The sequence below is a fragment of the Gallus gallus genome, chromosome 17 (genome assembly GCF_016699485.2).
Source record: "Gallus gallus isolate bGalGal1 chromosome 17, bGalGal1.mat.broiler.GRCg7b, whole genome shotgun sequence".
Lineage (NCBI taxonomy): Eukaryota > Metazoa > Chordata > Aves > Galliformes > Phasianidae > Gallus > Gallus gallus.
The window spans coordinates 8,605,971-8,626,797 of record NC_052548.1 but is presented as its reverse complement, the minus strand read 5'-3'; the positions used below and the strand labels follow the sequence as shown (position 1 = coordinate 8,626,797).

Sequence of the window (20,827 nt, the reverse complement as noted above, 5' to 3'; positions counted from 1 at the left end):
TGCAAAACTATAATGAAAAAAAGGAAAAACTGTAGTACTTCAATATATAGATTTGTCATTGAGTCCAATAACTTGCCTGTGAGTCTAGGGGAAAAAAAAAAACACCACTGAATTAAATTCTACCATAAACTGACAAGAAGAAAACACTAATCCTGGGACAAATAACTTATCTGGATTAATTAATCAATGAGGATGGGGGGAGCTGGGGAAATTCCCACCCAGGAAGGAAGAGCTCAGTTAGTGCTGCATCTCAGCAACGCCATCAGCCCTAGGACTGCAAAGCAGGAATGCCAAGAGCCCAACTAGAGAACCAAGGCTGGTTAAGGGATGCTGCGGCCAAGTCTTTATCCTCACCAAGTGACGTACCACAGGGACAATGAAAATAGTTTACAGCTTAGTCAACATGCTTGGGACAGAAATAATCCTTTTCTTTCTCTTCATAAGGCAGCTGCCATTACTGTGCTTTTTAATGTCCCTAAGAGCCATTTACAAAACAACAAAACTACTCCCATTCACTAATGAGAGTAGCACTGTATACAACATAATCTGAAATCAAGTAGAGCATCAGTAAAAATAAGAACGAGATGCATTAGATTTATTTTGTTTATTCAGAAAGCAATTCAGTATGAAAACAGTTAAACCATCAGTACTTGAAAATAGAAACAAAGTGCATTTCAATTGGACTGTAAATATTGTGATTTTAAATATAAGCACTTACAGGATGTAAAAACTGGTGCACTGCCACCTCCGTAACAGTGCTGTGCCCCTCAGGAGAAGTTTTAGACTTGTTCCCATTAGATGAGTTTATTCCAAGACATCAGCAACGATTTAACTCCTATAAGATTTAATTCTATCTGCACCTTGATTTTCTGAAGACAGACAGCATTGATTTTCTGAACATTTTTCTTAAGATGTGATTCATCCATCATCATTCACAACCAGAATGCGATAATGAAGAATAAGATCATTTACACATAAATTGCTTTTGAACCCTGTCTGTATAATCATAGACTCCCATACAATTTTAAACCCACAAGGAGCTCTTAAAATGCATAGGTGAATAAAGTGCTAACTTGATAAAAAACCAGAAGAATAAAATTGTCCCCACCTAGATCATGAGTAACACCACTCTAAGAAGAGCATTGAGCTTAATCATTCCCAAAGTTCAAAACTTAAGAGGAAAATTTTAGGTAGTATTTTTTTTTTTTTTTACTTGCATCCTTTCATTGTAAATGTGAACACATAACTTAGGCCACACTTATACTGGGTAAAGTTCAGAATTAAAATTATTAATCATGCATCTCTTGCTTTAAAAAAATCAGGGATTAAAACTCCACCACGAGGGCAAACTTCTAATCACTGGCTTTTCCCAAATAAATCTTGTTGAGAACTCTGACTGTATCAAGGATCAAGCTATCAAATATGTCTTCAGTCACGCTCATCTTCACAGTTAATTCATCATCATCGTAGTAAGTCCACTGAGATTCTTCTTTGTGGAGTTCCTGAATCTAAAATATAACATGGATATGAATGTTTACTGCAAGAGCACGGTCAGTTCTGGGAGGCACCAAGGAGCTGTACCTAATCCAACAATTTTACATATGCAATATCCACTTAAAACAGTCATAAGAAATGAAAATACTGGATGATTATTGCAGATGTAATGAAAAGGATGCCAATGACTTCTGTAAGCTCCAAAGTTACTTTAAGTAAACACAATGAAACAACATGAACATTTCTGGTTTTAGTCTAAAGAAAGTAAACAAGTCTTTGTTGAGAGGTTTGCTTACCAGAATGAGATCCACTCTGTCTCTCCCACAGTTTCCATACTTAGTCATATTAAGGATTTTTCTTTTCCTTTCTAAGTCATTCCTTTCCAGGTTCATTATTTTAATAATTTCCCCCTGAACAAATGTCTAAAAAATAAGAAAGGATGAAAAGAATTGACAGATCTATCACTGTGAAGTGTTGGAAATGTGTGAAAAAGGCCAACATGGAGATCCAGCATCAAATCTAGAAATGCCCCAGATTTTAGGGGGCTGATTTAGAAGCAACTGATTGATATTGACCAAACAACACATTTTCAGTGGAAGATCACTTCAGAAGTTGCACCCAAGACTGTTGTAACCATGGACATTCAGAAGCCTGGCTGTCATTCCTCTTGAGAGCCCTGTGCACTTGGAATATTTGGACTAGCTAATTAGTGCAGTCTGTATTTAGAGATATTTCAGCTGCGCTGCCATAACCCTCCAAACTCTGCCACTGTGTCACTGCAATGCCTGCTCTCTTTACTCTCATTATTCTACAATGTACACTCCCAGAATTTACCTTAACCTCATCGACATCTGTGCTTCTGCAGTGACACCTAGACCAGCAAGATCTCAAGTTTTCTTTCAACCATGGAAAGGTATTTGGATGTGCAGTTACTTGATATTCCGCACGTAGAAGCTCATGTGTCAAATCGAATATAACCTGTAACATGAAAAACACAGAACCAAACTGAGTACCAAATAATACTCTTTCCAAAGTTTTCTTAGTGTTTGACAAAAGATATCAGGCTGCAGACAGCAGGGTATTGCATCTCAGTGCAAAATTCATGATCATCACTTACATCACAGATTTTCCTCTAGCTGTTATGGCGATCATTACCTAAGGAGTACATAAGCCTGCACAGCAGTAGGTCTCAGGCAGTAACGTGTGATCATTCACTAAGTACAGATAGGTTATACACAAGGCCCTGATAGGACCCATAAATCTCCCATGCAGGCAGGGGTCCACAAAATTCAGTAATTCCAGAGTGCCAAGGAACATGAAGATCTGTCCAAACTCAGAGCAGGACTTCAGAGGCAGAACACTTGGACTCTAGATCCTAGCTTTCCAAGAAGTTTGTTTTGTCCTAACAGACCCAAATCTTATCCAGGGTCTTACAACGGAAGAGCTCTTACAAAAGGCTTGTATTCACAGCAAGGATGCCTATCCTATTTTGCAGTTTATTAACAGAAGCAATATATTTTGCAATAGCTTTGTCAGTGTTCCTTTGCTCTATTTAGCATTAGCAGTGAGAATAACAGTAGGCACCAGCTAATACAATTCAGCCTACAGAAAACTGGAAAAAACCCTTCAAAAGTACCTGATCATACATCCTCTTGCTTTCTGCTTCCAAACCATCCCCCGGGAAGTCATTACACTCAAGCTTCTTTGGCTCACTGATTCTTGTGAAATTTGAATAAATGTTTTCCGGAGTCCATAACTCTTCTACAGCATACGCAGACAAGTCCTTAACATATGAAGTATAGTGTGGTACCACAAGGGGAACTTCTACAGTTTTCTTCCAAGGAGCTGAGTGCCAGTGATCCAACAAGTATTGCTTTTGTGCTTGTCTTTCCAGAGCACGTTCATTAGAGTAAGGCTGATCAAAATCTTCAGAGCTTCCAAAAACACCAGCATCAAGGATTCTTATAAGGAACTTTAACGGGAAGGAAAAGAAAAACAGGGTGATGTACCCCATACTTTTCCACAGCTTTTAGAGGCATTGAAATCATTAGCAACCGATTTAGGGCTACACTTAGAACTCAGGAATCATGTGCTCTTATGGGCTCAAATAAAGGCTTACTGATGCATCAGAGAAAAAAAATATACATTTTAATTGTATTTGGTAGAATTCAGGATTAGGTTTACATATTTGAAATCCATGACAGTTTTTGATATTTTTACACATTTTTGTTCTGAATTGGGACTGCTTTTCCTACCCACCCCTCAAACCGAGACTTAATTTTTTAAAGCTTTCTTCTATAGTGTTTTCCAGTGAACTTCTTTGGAAATGAAAAATGAACAAGCATCAAAAGTGCCATTTCACTGGGCTTCCAGGCTGCCCAGTAGGCTGAAGGAGAAGTGAGAGAACATTGCACATGTCATCCACCAGCTGCAGAGTTCTTTAAATAAGGAATGGCTTAGTGGTTCAGTTCCATATGTTGGCACAATGCAATTTCTGATGAAAAACAACTGGGCAACAGAAATGCTGGCAAGCATAGACCCAATTTCAGGTCCAACACTTAAGGTGACAAACTTTTCTTACCCTACTTACAGGCAAAGTAGTCGGAGAAGTCTCTGAAGATGAAGGAAATCTCTTGTCTGTTTTTACTCCTTGTTTTCTTTTAATCTTCTTATATTCCTTAACTGCATCATCTACAAATTTAGTCACAATTCTTTCTGCTATTGTGCGACAACCAGGAATGCTAAACATATTGAAATCACGCAGTAAAAGGTCAGCAACCTTTGCTGATTGCTCAGTTAAGCTAGCAACTGGATTTTCTTTGATAAGAAATTGTTTCTGACTGTCTCCTTGTTTCAGGCCTTTGATATAATTCATCACATCTTCTTCAAAGGCACTTTTGTATTTGTGTGGAGCTGTTTCAGAGAATGCAATTAACGCATCAAATAGAAGTTTCTTACTGAGTTCAGCTGCGATATCATCCGTGAGTTTATTTCTTATCTGATCCTCTACCAAGCAACAAACATTTTTGCTTGTGCTCATCCTATCTGCATGGTTAGTCTTATTTTCCTTTGGAGGCACATCTGCAAGCATCCCTTGTTTTATTTGTATTATATCTGATTTTTCTTCATCTGATCCCCAGCACATTAAATTGTTTTGATGATTATATTCATCGCATTTACAGTGGTCAGAATGTGGAAACGTTTGACTTTTTCCAGACTGCAAGGCAACATATAGCCTAGACTGCTTTTCTGACACTCCTGATCCTCCTGCACTTTTTGTATCTTCAGCTTTCTTCTCTGTTACCCCTTCACCCTGCTCACCAGCTTTAAGGTACTCGCAGTCTCTTTTGAAGGATTCATCATCACAGAAGGAGTCTGAGTCTTCATCCCCAGTGGAACTGGAACCATTTTTGTTAAACTCCAAGAGGTGTGAAATCTCACCAGGTCTGACAAAGATACCACAGTGCTGTGCACACTCAAAATACTTCACCCCTTTGTAAGTTCCAGCATGATCACCTTCAGCTTTGTCCAGTGCAACACCGGCCCAGTAGCCACTAGCAAAACAAGTCCGTCCTTTGAACATCAGGGTTCCAGGTTGGGTGTGCTTTACTAAAACTCTGTCTCCAATTTCAAATGCTGATAATGGGTCATCACTGTCCTCCTCAGCTACAGGCAGCGTTACGTATGTTTTGCATTGTTTCATCATGGAAGCAGGATTTTTACTGGCCTGACTAGGAGAAATAGTATTTGACACAGGCAGAAGCTCCAAATGCTGTGAAGGAGTCTCCTGCTCTCCTTCCTGGTATTCTGACAAGTGCTCCTTTGCACAGGAAATATCTTCTTCACCTAAATATTGTTCTGAGAGGTTACCTTCCTGAGTTGAAAAGATATCAATTGGCTCTCTATTGAGCAAGGGATATTCTTCAGACACAGTGTTATCAGGTATTGGACAGAATGCATCCATTTTCAGTGATATATCTTCATTCATACACTGTCCAGTCTCTGGGACTGTCATTTGTTCTGGTGGAGATGGGAAATCATCTGTACTGAAGCTAGAATCATCCTTTCTCACTGTATCTACACCCAAAGGGGGAGGAGGAAGATCTTCACTTGGAAATGACAAATCCTTTCTATTAGAGGATGGCAAGTCAGCACTTCCATAGGACAACACTTCATCAACAGGAGACAGTATTTCTGACAAGGTAGCCTCATCAGCTGGAAGGAGACCCTCATCACTAATAAAAGTTGTATAATCTTCACTTCTGAAAGAGTTCTCAGATTGAAACAGCTGTTTTTTTGAGGAAATGGAAGAAAGCTGTCCATTCCCCAATTCCTCTGTGGCTTGCCTGGCAGTTTTTGAGTTGTTATGAGTTTCTGTGGCCAACCTCTGCAAAGACCCAAAGGAGATGGTTTCTGTATGGACTTCCTCAGAAATCCCTTGCGTGGACAAGGGCAGAGACACAATCTTATTGAGTTTTCCAGATATGACTTTCTCATTCAAAAGCTGTGCATGATCATTTTGCACTGTTGCATTTCTGGATGATGAATGTGCTACTGATTTATCATTTGCAGTATCTTTGTCAGGTGGGAAAGAGACAGTGCTACTACACTGGTTAGCAGCCACATCTAAAGGTTTCAAAGAATCCACCAGTGGAAGACTTTGATCCCCTGATAAACTGTTAATTTCATCATTCCTTTTTGATTTGTTAGTTATAGAATTAGGATTGTGCTGTTTGTAGATCTGAAGTAGGTAAATATCATCACTACATAAGGGGCTGGCAGCTGCATTTTTTGAGTTTTCTGAGGCTTCCAAGTGTGGCGCAGCTGTTCCCTTGGTGGGTTTGTCAAACTGAGGGGAATCAAGTGGTGTTGCTTTGGAGGCATTTGCTTTGTCTGTTGAAGGGAAAGAAAGCAAATGACCAGTGCACCCATGAGCTGAAGCCTCTCCAGGACATTTCTGGAAGACCTGAGAGCATGATGAAATCTCTGTGCTGCTGTCATCCTTGGACACTCCACATTCATTATGTTTGTCACTATGTAATGTTTTCCTCCCAGAATTTATTGCTATTGGTGTCTCTTTTGGAGCATTAGGAAAAGCATCATAGACTAATTCTTCTGGAATACTGACATCTGCGTCCTCTCCATTTTGCACCTCTAATTCAAAATCTGAAATAGAGCATTCTAAAACATCAATCCAAACTGCAGACACTTTCTGAAAATCTGGGAGAGAACAGTCAGATCTGGCACTTTCAGAGCTTGGAGAGAAGCTGTTTGACTTGAACAATGACTCAGTAGAACCTAATCCTTTGGAAAATGCTTTCCACTGTAGTTCTTCATCAGAAGTTTCTTGAGAATTATGGCCCAAAGGCTTCAGGCACTGCCTGCCATCCACCTGGTGCATCTCACAAGGGGCAGACATTTCCACTTCACGTGGAACATCTAAAAAAAAAAATCCAAGAAAACATTTTTATTTTTTAGAAGCAGTTGCTGATAGGTAACTAGATTCAAATCCATTTAATACTCAGCCGTAAATTGCATTCAAAAATCAGCAGCATTAAATTCACTGTCAACTTTAGAATTATTTTAATATCATAAAAATAAGTCAGGCTTATCAAATAAAGATGAAGAAATAAGTATCGTAGCAAACAAGCAAACAGTAGTGTCCAAGGTAGTTGATCAGAAGAGTTGAATGCAAAGTTTTCATTAAGATCTCTATTATTTTAGCCCAGAGAGGAACTTCACTGCCTGGTACAAGTAGTAAACCGTTACTCTCTATGGACAACCTCCAGAAAGAACTATTACTAAGATTAGGATAAATAACCACAGAAGCCCTATGGGGAAGAGGCACTTACCTTCTGAAAAAAGGATTTCAGAAGGTGCTTTTTCAGCTACATCCATGATCTGTGATTCTCTTTCAGAATCCGGGCTAACCCTGAAAATACAACATTATAATTGAATTAAAACTGAAGTTATGAAGTGCATGGCACTCAGAGGGGTTCAAAAATGTTAGTGTGCAACACTACCTTTCTTTGGGTGTATTTGCTACCCATACATATTTAGCACAGTGCTAAATACGGAGCCTTGTTTTCAACTGTTACTTCAGATGCTTTCTGTGAAGACCAAAGCATTTTGTAGACACATTTTCTGAAGCTGATTTCAACATTCATTCAATTGACTCAAAAAAAATTAGATGTTCAAAGAACAGAACAAACAATGAGCAAACCCAAACAAGGCAACATTGGACACATCAACAAGAAGCAGAAGGTAGGACAGGAGGTCTTGGTCTTGACAGAGACGGTACCTCAGCTCCGCTAACGAACTTTCTTTCCTTAACTGAGTTTCCATTACTGTAGATTCACTTGACATTGGTGCTGATCTTTTTTCACTGTCTTGGTCATCAAAAGAAAGATCTTTCTTACTTGTCCCAGCCTGAAAAGGCGATGATAAAAAATAAAATAAAAGAACTGAATATGCAAGAAAACTGAAGAATGCCAATGAATTGCCACTGAAATTCCTGCAGGTTTAAGGCAATACAGAACAAGAGAACTTCAACACAGTGTCAGCTTCTTTATGTACAAGCTGAGTTCCATGTGTGATATCTCTCTGACAGGCAATACTGTGGATTTCCTCTCTTGAAAAATTTATGCAAAGATTAAAAAAACAGGTAAGAAAAATATAAGCTTGACACATGCCTGAAATGGACTGCACGGGTCTTGTTCTTTTCTAGAAGTTCTGCCATTTCTCTGCTCCCTGAGTTCTTTCTGCACTGTCACACAACCGTTCTCTTGATCTCCTGAGAATGAGGTATCATCATCTGAAATGAACAAATTACTCAGCACAGAAGGGAAATGCGGGGTTCTTCACTTCAACCACACAAAGTAGCCATGGCTACAAGAGACTCAGGCTTGCTACTAGAGTTCACGTCAAAGCCTTTCCACTCAAATTCTAGGATATGAAACAGCACGAGTCCCACACCAGATTTACAATGAAGTCAAAACATCAATGATGAAATTGTGATCCATTCAAGTCCATGGAAAACTCCTTACCTCAGAGAGGGGATTTATTTCAGTTGATTTTCTACATGCTAAGCACTGAGCTTAAGAATCTACCAACAACACATCTGCAAAATTTCTAACATTAAGACCACCATTACTAATTCTTAGTTACACAAACCTATAGTCTCACCCACTACAATATCTAGAAGTTAATTAGAAACAAACAAACCAATACTTGGTGCAGTATTTCATATAATACATAGATTATGCATACCCCAAACTCTATAAATTATAGAACTGACTCACAAAAATAAAACTGGCTGTTATGTATATATATGTTGTACTGATAGCAAGAAATATGAACTGAGGATAAAACCTGGAAACAAAAATAACTCCACAATGCACTGTCAAAATCCCTCTCCAACTGATCTATGTTCTTTTGAAATGAACACCTTTAAATTACTTTAGATGTGCCTCAAAAGAAAGTAATTGTTAATGACATAATCAGAATAAGTTATGATTTTGTTCTGAGGAAGCACTGTAATCATATCTCATGATAAACCTTCGAGAGATCTCCACCACCTTAGCTAGCAGTGATTTATGCGTTGGATATAGCGCACAAGACACTCAGGTAATAAATGAGAAGATTCTCTCTCTGTCTTCAATAAAGTCTGATTGAAGTGTTTGAAACAGATTGGACATAATAGCATTAAGTATGATTTACCAGTTTCTTGAAGAATGTTTTCTGCCTGGACCCAGCATAAGGTGCACAGAGCACAAAGCATCCCCAAAGCCTTTCACCGTAAGCATGGATTGTTTTTTGTGTTTTTATTTTGGCCCTACACATTCCCTGTCACTCCAACAGACGCTGAAAAGGGCAACGACCTTATTCATCCAACCACCCCCTTACTTATCTTCCAGGTACATAGCAGAAGCTGTAATTCTCACTTCCCGAGATTTCTACAGTCACTCTTCCTGTGCACAACCACCACCCCAACAAGACTAGTTACACCTTTGCACACTTCCTTCTTGCTAATCCTGAACAGATCCCTGTACCAAAACCCACACTGGGGACAACCAAGGCATAGACAAGCATCACAAGTTCTCTCCCATAGGCTACTCAGCTTTACAGTCCCCTTCTAAAAAGACCATTTGAACTCCTCCAGAGTACTGCTGAGCTTTCAACTTCTACCTTTAGTAATTTAATTTGACTAAGTGTTCACAGTTGGCTACAGAAGTCTGTTTTTTTATTGGGTACCTGCACTTATGGTATGTTTGATCATACAGACCACGCCTGTGGTTTGGCTGGTGGCATCACACATTTTCTTGGCTTCTGTTCCAGACGCATCAGGACTTTGTGCACCCAGGGACTGCTGCAAACTCAGGGGCTCCTCTGCCCATCCCTGGTATTGTAGCAGTGTTTTCTTATTCTTGGTAGAAAAGCTGAAAACAGTTAGACAAGGAATTCACGACTGGGAGTTGTTTTTGTGTTCCCAAGTTAATCACAGTATGCCTATACAAAGTCGATAAAGACATGAATTAAGTGTTTCTGGTAGCCCATAATGATACCTGTACCAGTAGTATGTGCTTGCATGCACGTGCTTATAAAACAGCCAGTTGTTTCTCTCTCCCCCTCCCTCTCACAGTACCATATTTTATACAGGCAGACAAGAACAGAAGACTAGAAAAAAAATAATCAGCTCTGAAAATACAAAAAAAAACACCACACCCCCATGACTATAAAGTATTTAAAGGACATGAAAGTAAGTATCCCAGTTTGGCAGATGCATTCTCAATCCTTAGCCAAATGCTTGTCTGCTTACAGTAATTCATAACTATAAACTCCATATTCCTTGTTTCTAGTATTTCACACCCACTGATGAAACCCCAAACCAGCAGCTTTTTCTGCAGGTTAGCAATTTATTTATTACTTCAGCTCACTTTATTTTTTAATAGCATTTCCCAACCCCTTCCACTCCCTGACAGCCCTGCTTATTAACTATCTTCCTGATCGGGATAAAATATTAACATACTTGTGGGTAGATAGCATAATGACCACTCTACACTCTTATGTGGGAAACAGATCTATACACAGTAATGCAGCAGACAGAGTTTGGGCACACTGAGCTCCACCAGGCCCTGTCTGCCCCACTCTTACACTAATATTCACTGTTCTCCTATGAGCAGGCTTGTCAGTAATAAGAAGTGAAAGCACAGCCAAGAAACCTTTTAAAGATTCCTGTGACTTGTAATCAATAACACCATGAGTTATGGATCAATTCCATGACAGGATTTATTTGAAAGCCTTTCCCTGTGGGCAATGTAAGTAAATGCACAGCCCTGACTTGCCAGTCTGCACAGGGTCTGGGGAACACCAAATGAGAGGGTTTTCCTATTGTCTTCAGTCACTTCTTCTGAAGCAAGCTGGATGTTTCATCACCTGAACCATTTGGACAATGGCTGTCCTGAGCAGCATAAACACTGCTGAGTCCTCATCTGCACTGCTCAGCACCTCCTGCTCAGGGCAAAGCAAATTGGGGTGTTGGGGTTATGGCATCTGGGGAATGAGAGGTCATTGCTTTCTCAGAACAGCCTCTCTGAACTCCCAAATTCCAAGCGACTGTGGGTATTTCACTGACACCTCTAAGCATCAGTTTATGCATAACGTTAAGCCCCATGTAGTACAAAAGCCTTCTGTAGTTAAATCCCAAGTGAAAGCCAAACCTGCTCTGAGGGGTTAAGTGATACATAACCTTAGAGTGGATGACAAAGGAGTGATTTTCACCAATTAAATCAATACGTTTCTACTCACTTCACGTGGGTATTCTGAAGTTTGATTAATATATGGTTGCCAAGTGCTTTGAGCTTGTAGTTAGAAGTCATCATGAAAATGTGAGTTATCATCAGACATTGTATGGCATCATTAAAAAATATCCAGGTTATTAATGCTATGGAAATTGACTGGCCTAGGTCTGCTGTCAAAGCTACAGTTGTCCCCTCAACATTACAGAGATAGGCTTCAGTCCCACAGAACTGCTTAGCAGTTGGTAATACAGATAATCCTAGGGAAATGTCATACCTTGGTAAATGTATTCTACAGGAAAAGTTTAGCAAGTGGCATATAACCTTTATATATCTCCAGATATGGATCCATCCCTCAATTTACTTGGAACTGTTCATATACCTTGCAATAAGCTGGTACTTGCCCCAGTGAGCTTACCATTTTAGATATGAGATGGCAGAGTGAATGAATAGAGGACACACAAAATAATCAATGAGGCAATATCGGTCAGAATGTTAAGCAGGGATATTGATGCATCAACTGCTTGACCACGGAGGTTTTCAAAACTTATCATTATAAAACGCCCTCTTGGGAGCATTTAAACCTCACACAATTATGTGGGCTATAACTGCTCCTGTCTTCCCCACTGGATTGGTTTTTGTCTCCAGCTATCACTGTGGAATGGGTTTTACTTACCCATCATATTTCTTGTTTTGTTTGTTCTTTAGCTGGACACAGTTCTGCTTATTCCCAGGCACATCAGGCCTTGTAGTTTCTGCCAAGGAGGAACCTAACACAGCATTAGAAATCTGTCTCATCTTTGGCTTAATTACTTCTTCAGTAGCGGGGCTGCTGGTAAGCTGAAAGGAAAAGGACTGCGTAAGTTCTCACCTGGATATTTGCTGCAGTGCCAGCTCTGACTTTGTTATTATCCATCCACATAAAACAAACAACCAAAAAGAGCACTGAGACTTCTATTAACAGCTTCATTAGGATGGCAAAAGTAATCAACAGGCTATGAATGAGTTTAATGGAAACAATCTCATGTGAGAACTGAAGATGCTGAAGTCCTGTTCCTATCCAGGTAGGAACCTCTTTTATGAGCATCTTTACCTTAGATTCAATTCTAATAATGAAAAACACCTGTTTATTAGGAGAATAAGCACGTCAAGCACACAAGTCCAAGTCTAGCACTACCTGCACCCACACAATTAAAACCTATCACTCATTAAGTGACTTGATAACCTTTTTCTTCCCAGTTAGATGATGCAGCTCTTCCCGGAGTTTTGCTGTTGACTGCCGTATCATTAAGATTTCTCTTTGTTGCTTTAATAAGAGCTTCCTTTCTTGATGGGCCGCCCTGTAGATACTTTGCAGGTGCTGTATTTCTACCTGCATAAAGCAGAGAAAGAAACCAGCATGAGAGAGCTAAGAATAAATTTTAAAAGCACCATAAGGTAGGAAACAGAACAGAACAACACACATGGAATAACACCAGTAATTTTTCCCTTTAAAAATACAGAAAAGCAATATTAAATCTTGCTCCAACCACCTCCCAGTGCTGCATGAAGCTGAGGGGGAGGAGGGCAGTTGGATGCAATGAGGCCCAGCTGTTCTTGCAGCATTACCTGCTCCCGTTTCAGCTCTGTTAGGACTTTGTGCTGCTTCTCAGCCACGGCAGAGGCTCCCTCTGTATCTTGCAGGAGTTCCAGACAGCTGAGGACCAAATGAGAGATACCACCATCAGATGGATACTTTAATGCCATGAATACAACAGTCTGGGGGGGGGGGGGGGGGGGGGGAAGAAGCTATCATGAACAGGAGCAAAGCTCCTCTCCAAAGAGCTGTGGAGCTGCAGTAGCCATGGAAGGCTCTGCAGAAGGTCCTGCTGGGCTGTGAGGGCACATCACCATGCAGGCCCAACCCGCATGAGAAGAGCAGAACACCCTGAGGGTCTGAGGAGAGGGAAACCTGCACCAGAGGGGCTCACACCTGCAGCAGTGACTCAGCCTCAGCCCAGGCAGCACTGGAGACACCTCACACTGCTGAGAAGCTGCAGCTGTCACTTCTGCCACGCTCTGAAGAGAATAAAACTGGGCAGATCCTCTCCTGTTTCTTCACCCGCGCTCACTCCATAAGAAAGGGGTTTTACATTTGCTCTCTTTCCCCCAAAGGAGGAAGGATTCTCACAGAGCAGGGAGCTGCACCCCTACATCACAGCGCAGGGCCCTCCCTCAGGGCAGGCCCATTGCACGGCGCCCAGCTTCCCTCACCGCCTCTGGTGGCTCAGCCAGGCCAGCTCGGCTCTGGCTTTATCCCGCAGAGCTCTCCGGCGCAGCTCCAGGAGGGCGGCCTGGTGCCGGGCGCGCAGCTCCTCTCCCCTCAGGCACTGCTCCACCATGGCCAGGCTGAAGCAGCAGAAGGATCTGGAGCGTCCATAGTGTCGGCCAACATCGCTCCACTGGGGACAGAGCAGAGCATCACAATTACCAAGGAAGTGCTATGTGGGTGGCGAGCCTCACATGGGGACTGAAAATACAACTAAACAAGAGCCAAGCCCAATGGGGAGGCAGCAGAGCTGGTGCTACCTGGCTGTCCTGGTCACTGCTCTCCCTGGAGCCATCTGCTGTGCAGGGCCCCCCGTGGGGCAGCTCTGTGGGAGCTGACTGCAGGTTCAGGCCTTGGTGGCCATGCAATGGCTCCCCGTCCTCTGCTGGGGGAGATCCTGAGGAGAGGAAGATTTCAAGTCATCATAAATAGAATATCTAACAGGCAGAGAAAAGGAGCGATGCATCTTGTTTCTAAACTTGATTGTTTGGGCATGACAAATGGAGATCAGAGCTGTATGCTTCCACTGTGCTGCCTCACACAGTGCATGAGGTAGCATCCATTCCTGAATTCGGGGTGTTGGGAAACCATCCCATCCTGCACTGCTGGGATCACCGAGCGGGCGCTGGGGCCTCTCTGCTTGGTTCCCTTTGCACTCTGACATTTGAGCATCAGTCCCCAAACAGCGTGGTGGGGATTGTGGTGTCTGTCCACTCACAGGAGCAAATTCTGAACATTAACTTCACTGTCAACTGAAATCAGGGAGAAAGAAAAGAGAGGCCTGTAAATAGGGTAAGTAACTCTAAGATCTCAAGATTATTTTCTTTTTGTCAGGAGTACACATGGAGAGTACTATGATTTAGATACGTATAGTGAATATAAACATTTACATTCTCAGAATCAGCTGGGAAATTAATGAAATTTGTGATGAATGGTTCCAACTCTTGAATTCTACAGTATATTGTAAGCCATGCTAGAAAATGTTGTTTACACAATACCACCAAATCCTTTAACTCAGAGCTCACCTTCATGAAAGGCTGAGCCGTATGAACTCCTTCCTCCGAGAGATTTCCTTTGTCCCTTTGGGCTGTGATCTCTCTCCATATTCAATGGAAGTAGTTTCAGTGGACGCACCTCTTTCTTACTGAAGGTAGGAGAGGAAGGAAAATTTTCCTTGTTGCAATGAGAGAGAAAACTGCAATCCCAGCTTTCCTTGAGAAGTCCTCAGAGGAGGCACATGGTGGCACCACGGGGGGCTGCACTGCACGCTGTGCTCCATACCTGCCAGCTGTGCTGTCATCTGCAGGCTGGCGTCCTGCCCGTGTATGCTCTGCATGGTCCAGCTTCAGCACAGGGGAATCACTGCCTTTGGAAGTGCTGCACAGCTGCAGAAACAGAAATGGTCCATAGATGGGAGCCATCTGTTTGGAAGGCAGAACTTTTAACCCTTCCTCCCCTTATCCTCTCTGAATAATAATTCCTGAAGAGCTGAAGGACCAGTGAGATGGGTACAACTGACAGTGAAATAACTGAGTATGGAGGGTAGGGAGTGTCACTCATCCTTAGGGCTTCATAAAAGGCATGAAAAAAGTAACACAGAATGCTTGGCTCAGTCCAGAAGCAGCAGTGCAGGAACTGGAATCACTCACCTTCACATCATTCTGAAGCAGGTCACTCAAAAACCTCTGGCTTTCCTGAAGCTCTAGCTTAGCTTTCTCACTCAGCACTGTCAGCCACTGCTTCTGCTGGAGCTGATATGCCTATGGTAGGAAATGACACGCTGTATATGATATTTTTAACTGAGTCACGTGGTTCCTCAGAGCTGGGTGCCAAAGGGCAGCAAACTCCAAGAGAGCAGCACAGGTACTGTGACACCAACCCCTGCTGTATCCTCATACCCTTTGGAAGGCAGCACAAATGCTTCTCTTTGCCTCAGCTAGCACAAAGCAAGGCATTTGTGACCACCAGCACTAATATATCATTCACAATCAGTGAATTCAGCTTTGCACCTGACCCTTGCAGCCACATGGGCTTAATAAACCTGCTGCAAAACCAGCTGGTGCCCATTACAGCCTGAACACACCTGTGTCCTCGGACAGCCAGCAGTTTTTGGTTTATTTCATTTCTTAACCTCCAATAGCAGCACTGAAATTGCTTTTTGCCTGGATTGCTTACCGTACCTTCAGTTTGTGAGCCAGCAGGAGGGAAGTTTGCTCTAAGTTGTGCAGATGGTTCCTGTGTTTCTCTTTCAGTTCTGCACAGCTAAGGTCTGCCTCACCTGCAGAAACTGACAAAGCAGGTGGTGACAGTCACCATATTTCAATTGAAAAAAATAAGAAGAATCCATGCTCTATTTAATAGGTGCCAGCAGAAGGAAGTATCAGAATTTAGGAGAGGGAGGCAGCAGAAGGAGATTGCTTCGGATTTCAGTGGGATGCCACCCTGAAAGTGCATTCCTGTGCTCTCAAAGTCCATGGGGATTTAGGGATTTGCCAGGTGCTCTGCTAGGAGGGGTGGCTTGCTGGGTCACAGCTGGGCACAGAACGCCTTGTGAGCAGTCAGGATATTTTCAGCAGGGTGCCAAGGCATCAAACTCCTGGCTTCACTGCATTTCAGGCATGGCTGTGCTTCTCAAAGCATTCCTGAGTTGTAACACACAGACACAAACAGGGCTGCTGAAAGGGAGAGGGTGACACGTACACTGTTCATACCTGTGTTTTCCCTTTGAATCCTTCCTGCACCTATAATCGGAAGACTCCCAAATCTCACATTTGCCTTTATTCCCACACCAACTTCTCTGCATACATTTAAGAAGGAAATCATCCCTACCTCCATCCTGTCAAGAAAGCTGTTAGCAGAGAGTCCTGCAAGCGCTGGGAAGAGGGGAAGGGGTTGGATTCAGGGGAGTTGTGCCAGGAAGCAGAAGGACTGAGGAGCTGTTCCCATTCTTAACCATTCTCTGGTCTGAAGTCCACAGGGTGTGTTTTTGCCACTCTGCTCCTTCGCTGCACCAACAGAACCAGACCCACTGGTTACAAAAGAAGAAAAGCTTCCCAACCTGGTGATCTCTGCGGGAGCTCTAACAGCATCACGAGTGCCCTCCATCCTGCAGCCTCTCTCTGTGCTCTCTTTTGTCACGGGGGAGAAAAGCCTTTGCTTCTATGTGGGGAAAACAACCCGTGTTCCAGGTGCGCCTGTTTCCCTGCTACTTCCTTATTGTGACTCTCTTGTCTGTCTTTTACAGTGTAGGTGATGTAATGTTTACCAGTGATATGTTTTTGGCTGCCTTGGGCTTCTCAGATGAATTGCTAAGCTTATGCAAACAGGTTGAGTGTTTACTCTGAGCTGTGCCACTGTCACAGCAACCAGAGTCATAAATGAATTGAAGTGTGGGTCATAAATAGGAATAGGTTTGACTTGGTGACATCAGATAAAATCTGTATCCCTGGTCAGATTGCCTGAATCCAAATGATCCCATATCCCAGGATGAACCCACAACACGCAGGGTTCGGTTTTGCTTCTGTGTATCTCCCAGTTCTGGGTGGTTGTTTGAAAAGGCAGAATCACACAGGATGGTTTAGCAATCACACGGCTAAGAGAGGGTTCATTTTTCAACAGCTGTTGGTTTTACCTCAGGTTTCCCACTCTGGGGCTCTGACTCAGGCTATCCAATGCTCACAGCTACCAACGACAAAGCTCATCACGAGGGTGGCCCCTTCAATACCAAGAAACAAGATGATGTCATACCAAACCAAATAAGTAAAGGGAAGGTACAGAGCAGATCTATTGGTGCTAACTTGCCTGAGTAGCTTTCAATACCAACATGTGAAGGATGGGAATCTATTAGGGCACTGTTTAAAACTGGAAAGTATTTTCCATTTGTGCCTCAAACTGAGTGATGTTATTGGTGTTCTGCTCAGAGACCGACCCCCAGTATCTATCTCAAGGTGAACACAAAGTTTTTTCTGAGCTGCTTTCACTCCTCTTGGACACCGCTTTCCTAACGGAGGCTGTTGCCGGATGCATTCATTGTGTTACAGCATCCTGTGTTAAAGAAAATACCATCTGGCTGAAATTCACGTCCTCTTCCATTATGATGAATGGCATTTTACTGCGTATCCAGATAGCTTCAATGTACATACACTCTGTCTTTAGGAAAAAAAAAAAAAAAAAAAAGCTATTTATTAAATCAATTTCCACTGCACCTGCAGAATCTCAGCAAAGCCCTGTAGAATCTCTGTGACATGAAATTAAAAAAGCTGGGCTAAAAGTCTCATTTTTTCTAATCACTTGAAGCTAGGCAGAAGCACTTTACTGCTGTGCTACTCAAGGACAGCTTTTCCTCTTTCTGCCCGTGTCAGCAATCAGTCCAAGGCAGTTATTAGCAAACTACTTCCATGCTACTTCAGAGAGAAGCACAGCTTTTACTGCATCATTGCCTGGATATCTATGGAGGTGGGGTGACAGTGGTCCTGAAAGGGTGCTGTGTATTGGAGACACAGACCCAGCAGTAAGAGACCCACTTGCTACCCAAGTCAGGGCAATCTTTCTCTCTCAATCATCACTGAACTGATGTATTATTTGATGATGTCTTCAGGCATGGGGTAGGTGAAATGCCATCCAGGCATTTCAATCCTTTGTTGGTGTGCAGGATCTGAGCTGTACTGATGACAGGTGAGCAGAGATACAAAGGTTTGCAGACTCCTGATCACAAGTGAGACATGCAGCACCAAGAAGGACAGCTGTTTGTCCTCCCTTTAGCAATACCCGAGCCAAGAGCAATCCCTAAGTAAGAGACTCTAATCTTGAGAGCTACACTTATTTACCCAGGAAAATCAATGCACTCATCTGCATCCTTGAGTACCTTGGAGAATCTGTATTTCCACATCTGCAGTTTCTCCTCTCTTCTATAAATACATCTGGCATGCCACTTGTCACTGAGGAGTAGCTGCTTGCTGTGCTAAGGGATTTATGTGGCCGGTGCCACTCCTGTCCTCTGCACGTTTTGTGCTTGTACCTAAATCCCCTAGTGCATGGGGTTGGCCAGAGTTCAGCTTCCAGCCAGATGTTGCAGCACATGGCCATACATCACCCTGCTATTGACCCATCCGTGTGTGGCATCTCCCATACACAGCAAGTGAGCAGCTCCTGCCGCAGGCTAGCAAGAGAGAGATGGGCCTGAACCTGGACTTAACCAGCACACTGGCTTTCTGTGAGATGTTCCTTCTATTTCTTATCTATTATATTAAATCCCCTCAGCCTTCTGCATGTCCAACATGGGTAACAAAGCCCGGTCTGTGTGGCAAAGCAACAGTGGACCCACAGAGCAAGAACTACACGTATCCACGTGCTTTGTGGTGGTGTTTTACGGGTGACTTTACAGGTGGAGCTCACCCAGGCTTTGTGAACTACAAAAAGCGGTGCATATTTTGAAGCAAAACACGAAGGGCTCTCTTATCTCTCAGCCATCAGTCAGAGGACAATTGGCTGAAACCACTCTGCTACACTCCTGTGCCGATGGCATGAACTTCATCGCGGCTCCCTCTCCCACAAACAAGAAGGCAGCTCCCCCTAGTGATACGAGACTGTACGTGGGTCAGCGGCTGAGGGGGAGGATGGTACAGATGAGCAAACGGCTTTTGTCATCCAGGTTAAGATAATGCATTTTCAGAACGATGGGCTGCATCCCATTGGTTTCCCAATGCCAATTGCTGTCAGTCAGAAGCTATGTGGAAGATGAAGCGCTCAGCAAAGACATGTTTAATGGCAATTCTCAGCTTACTTTTTGTCTCTCGGATACATAACAGGAAGAAATGAGGGCCTGGCATGGGCTTTCCCATTCCTAGCCCATGTACAGATGGCATTTACAGCTTTGGGTTTCATATTGGTTGCGTTCAAAAAGAAAACCCAGGAGTTCAGGACAGGTTTGCTGGCTCTGCTCCAGCAGTGAACAGTTAGCAATATTTTGTGAACATCAGTTTCATGCATTGTATTACATCTGAAAATGCTACTTGTCCTTTTGCAGAACGTGTTTACAACAGAGGAGAAGTAATTTCTTTGGCACAGCAATTAGTAGCTAGGTGATGCCTGTGCCTTTGAAATGTAAATATTTATACTCTGCCTCGGTTGTGTAATTACACATCATTACGCTGCGTGTGCACGGCAACTTCTGTGTCCTGCGAGAGAGAACAGAAGCAACTGCTGTGTGATGCATGACAGCAGACAATGCAGCCCTGCGTCTGAATACCCTTTTCCAGATACGTGTGGGGAACAGATCCACCAGTGACCCATATTTCAGGAGGACATTGTCTGCACGCTGACAGTTCTGTGCCTCATCTGCTGCAACGCGGCCGTCGTGGGGCTGTGGGCTCATGGTCAGACCTGGGGCTGAGCTCACTGCCGGCTCCTATGGACACCCGGAGAAGGTGGAGGTGTCTCCTGGCGCAGGCAGCAGGCAGCTGCTCCCATTGTGCAGAGGCAGCAGCGGGCAGAGGGCTGTCTGTCTGCCATAGCTTACAGGACCGGGCCTTTCCTTATTAATAGCAAATAAATACAATGTCTTTCGTTGACGGTAAACACTTTGGACAATAGACTTCTGTCCAACCCTGTGAGGAACCCTTGTGGTCCCCGGGGACCAGAGAGAAGCGCACCAAACAATGCTGGCTTCCCCACCAACCTCAAAATCCAGTATTACTTATAAAATGTTGTGGGGAAAACAATGAAGAACCCTTAATAAGAGCAAAGGCTTTTTGTAAGTACCCTCTTTGAGGAAAGGTTATCTGATCTTGTTCTTTTGTCTCAGAAAAGCCCTTAAAACAATGCACCATCTGCTGCTGTTTGTTGCAAGCAAGCCCGGATCTCTCCAGCCAGAGCAGGCCTGTGTGCTGCTGTTTGCTGCTTAACCCTTTCAGCAACAAACTTCCCCTTGTTTCTATGCAAATGTCTGCTGTGAGCAGAAGTGGCACTCTGCACCCACCCTTCCCTTGGCCATCCTTGCAGCACGCTTGAGCACACGTCCTCATCCAGTCTGCATCCTTTGTTACCCCCTGTGGGTGCTCTGTGCTGCGCAAGGAGGATAACACCCCACACTTATCCAATGCATTAATTATGGGACATTAATTGCGAAGCATCCTTCCGATGCAGCTGCAGGGGGATGCGAAGATCTGAGGGAGGTTTGTTCAGCAGGGTTAGGGTTAGCAAACTGCTGACTTCACCTCTGCGAGACGGT

At 43.1% G+C, this 20,827-nt stretch overlaps 1 protein-coding gene across 5 annotated transcripts; it reads right to left on the bottom strand.

The window, feature by feature from the left end:
- Positions 1-589: 589 nt before the first annotated feature.
- Positions 590-16,819, bottom strand: LOC417131 (centrosome-associated protein 350-like). 5 transcript variants are annotated; one of them, XM_040649109.2, is made up of 19 exons: positions 16,658-16,819; positions 15,780-15,886; positions 15,249-15,359; positions 14,881-14,984; positions 14,625-14,743; positions 13,860-13,996; positions 13,545-13,732; positions 12,900-12,987; positions 12,517-12,663; positions 11,968-12,131; positions 9,748-9,932; positions 8,187-8,308; positions 7,796-7,923; positions 7,347-7,426; positions 4,076-6,933; positions 3,131-3,466; positions 2,329-2,472; positions 1,791-1,916; positions 590-1,508 (listed from the first exon to the last, which is right to left on the bottom strand). In XM_040649109.2, the coding sequence occupies exons 1-19, from the start codon at positions 16,686-16,688 to the stop codon at positions 1,353-1,355; spliced, it is 5,331 nt and encodes a 1,776-aa protein (XP_040505043.1). In that variant the 5' UTR covers positions 16,689-16,819; the 3' UTR covers positions 590-1,352. The 5 variants fall into 5 exon arrangements, with proteins under 5 accessions (XP_040505043.1, XP_040505044.1, XP_040505045.1 ...); XM_040649110.2 differs by having other exon boundaries at positions 4,085-6,933; XM_040649111.2 differs by lacking the exon at positions 16,658-16,819 and adding an exon at positions 16,429-16,565.
- Between the last annotated feature and the right edge of the window lie 4,008 nt (positions 16,820-20,827).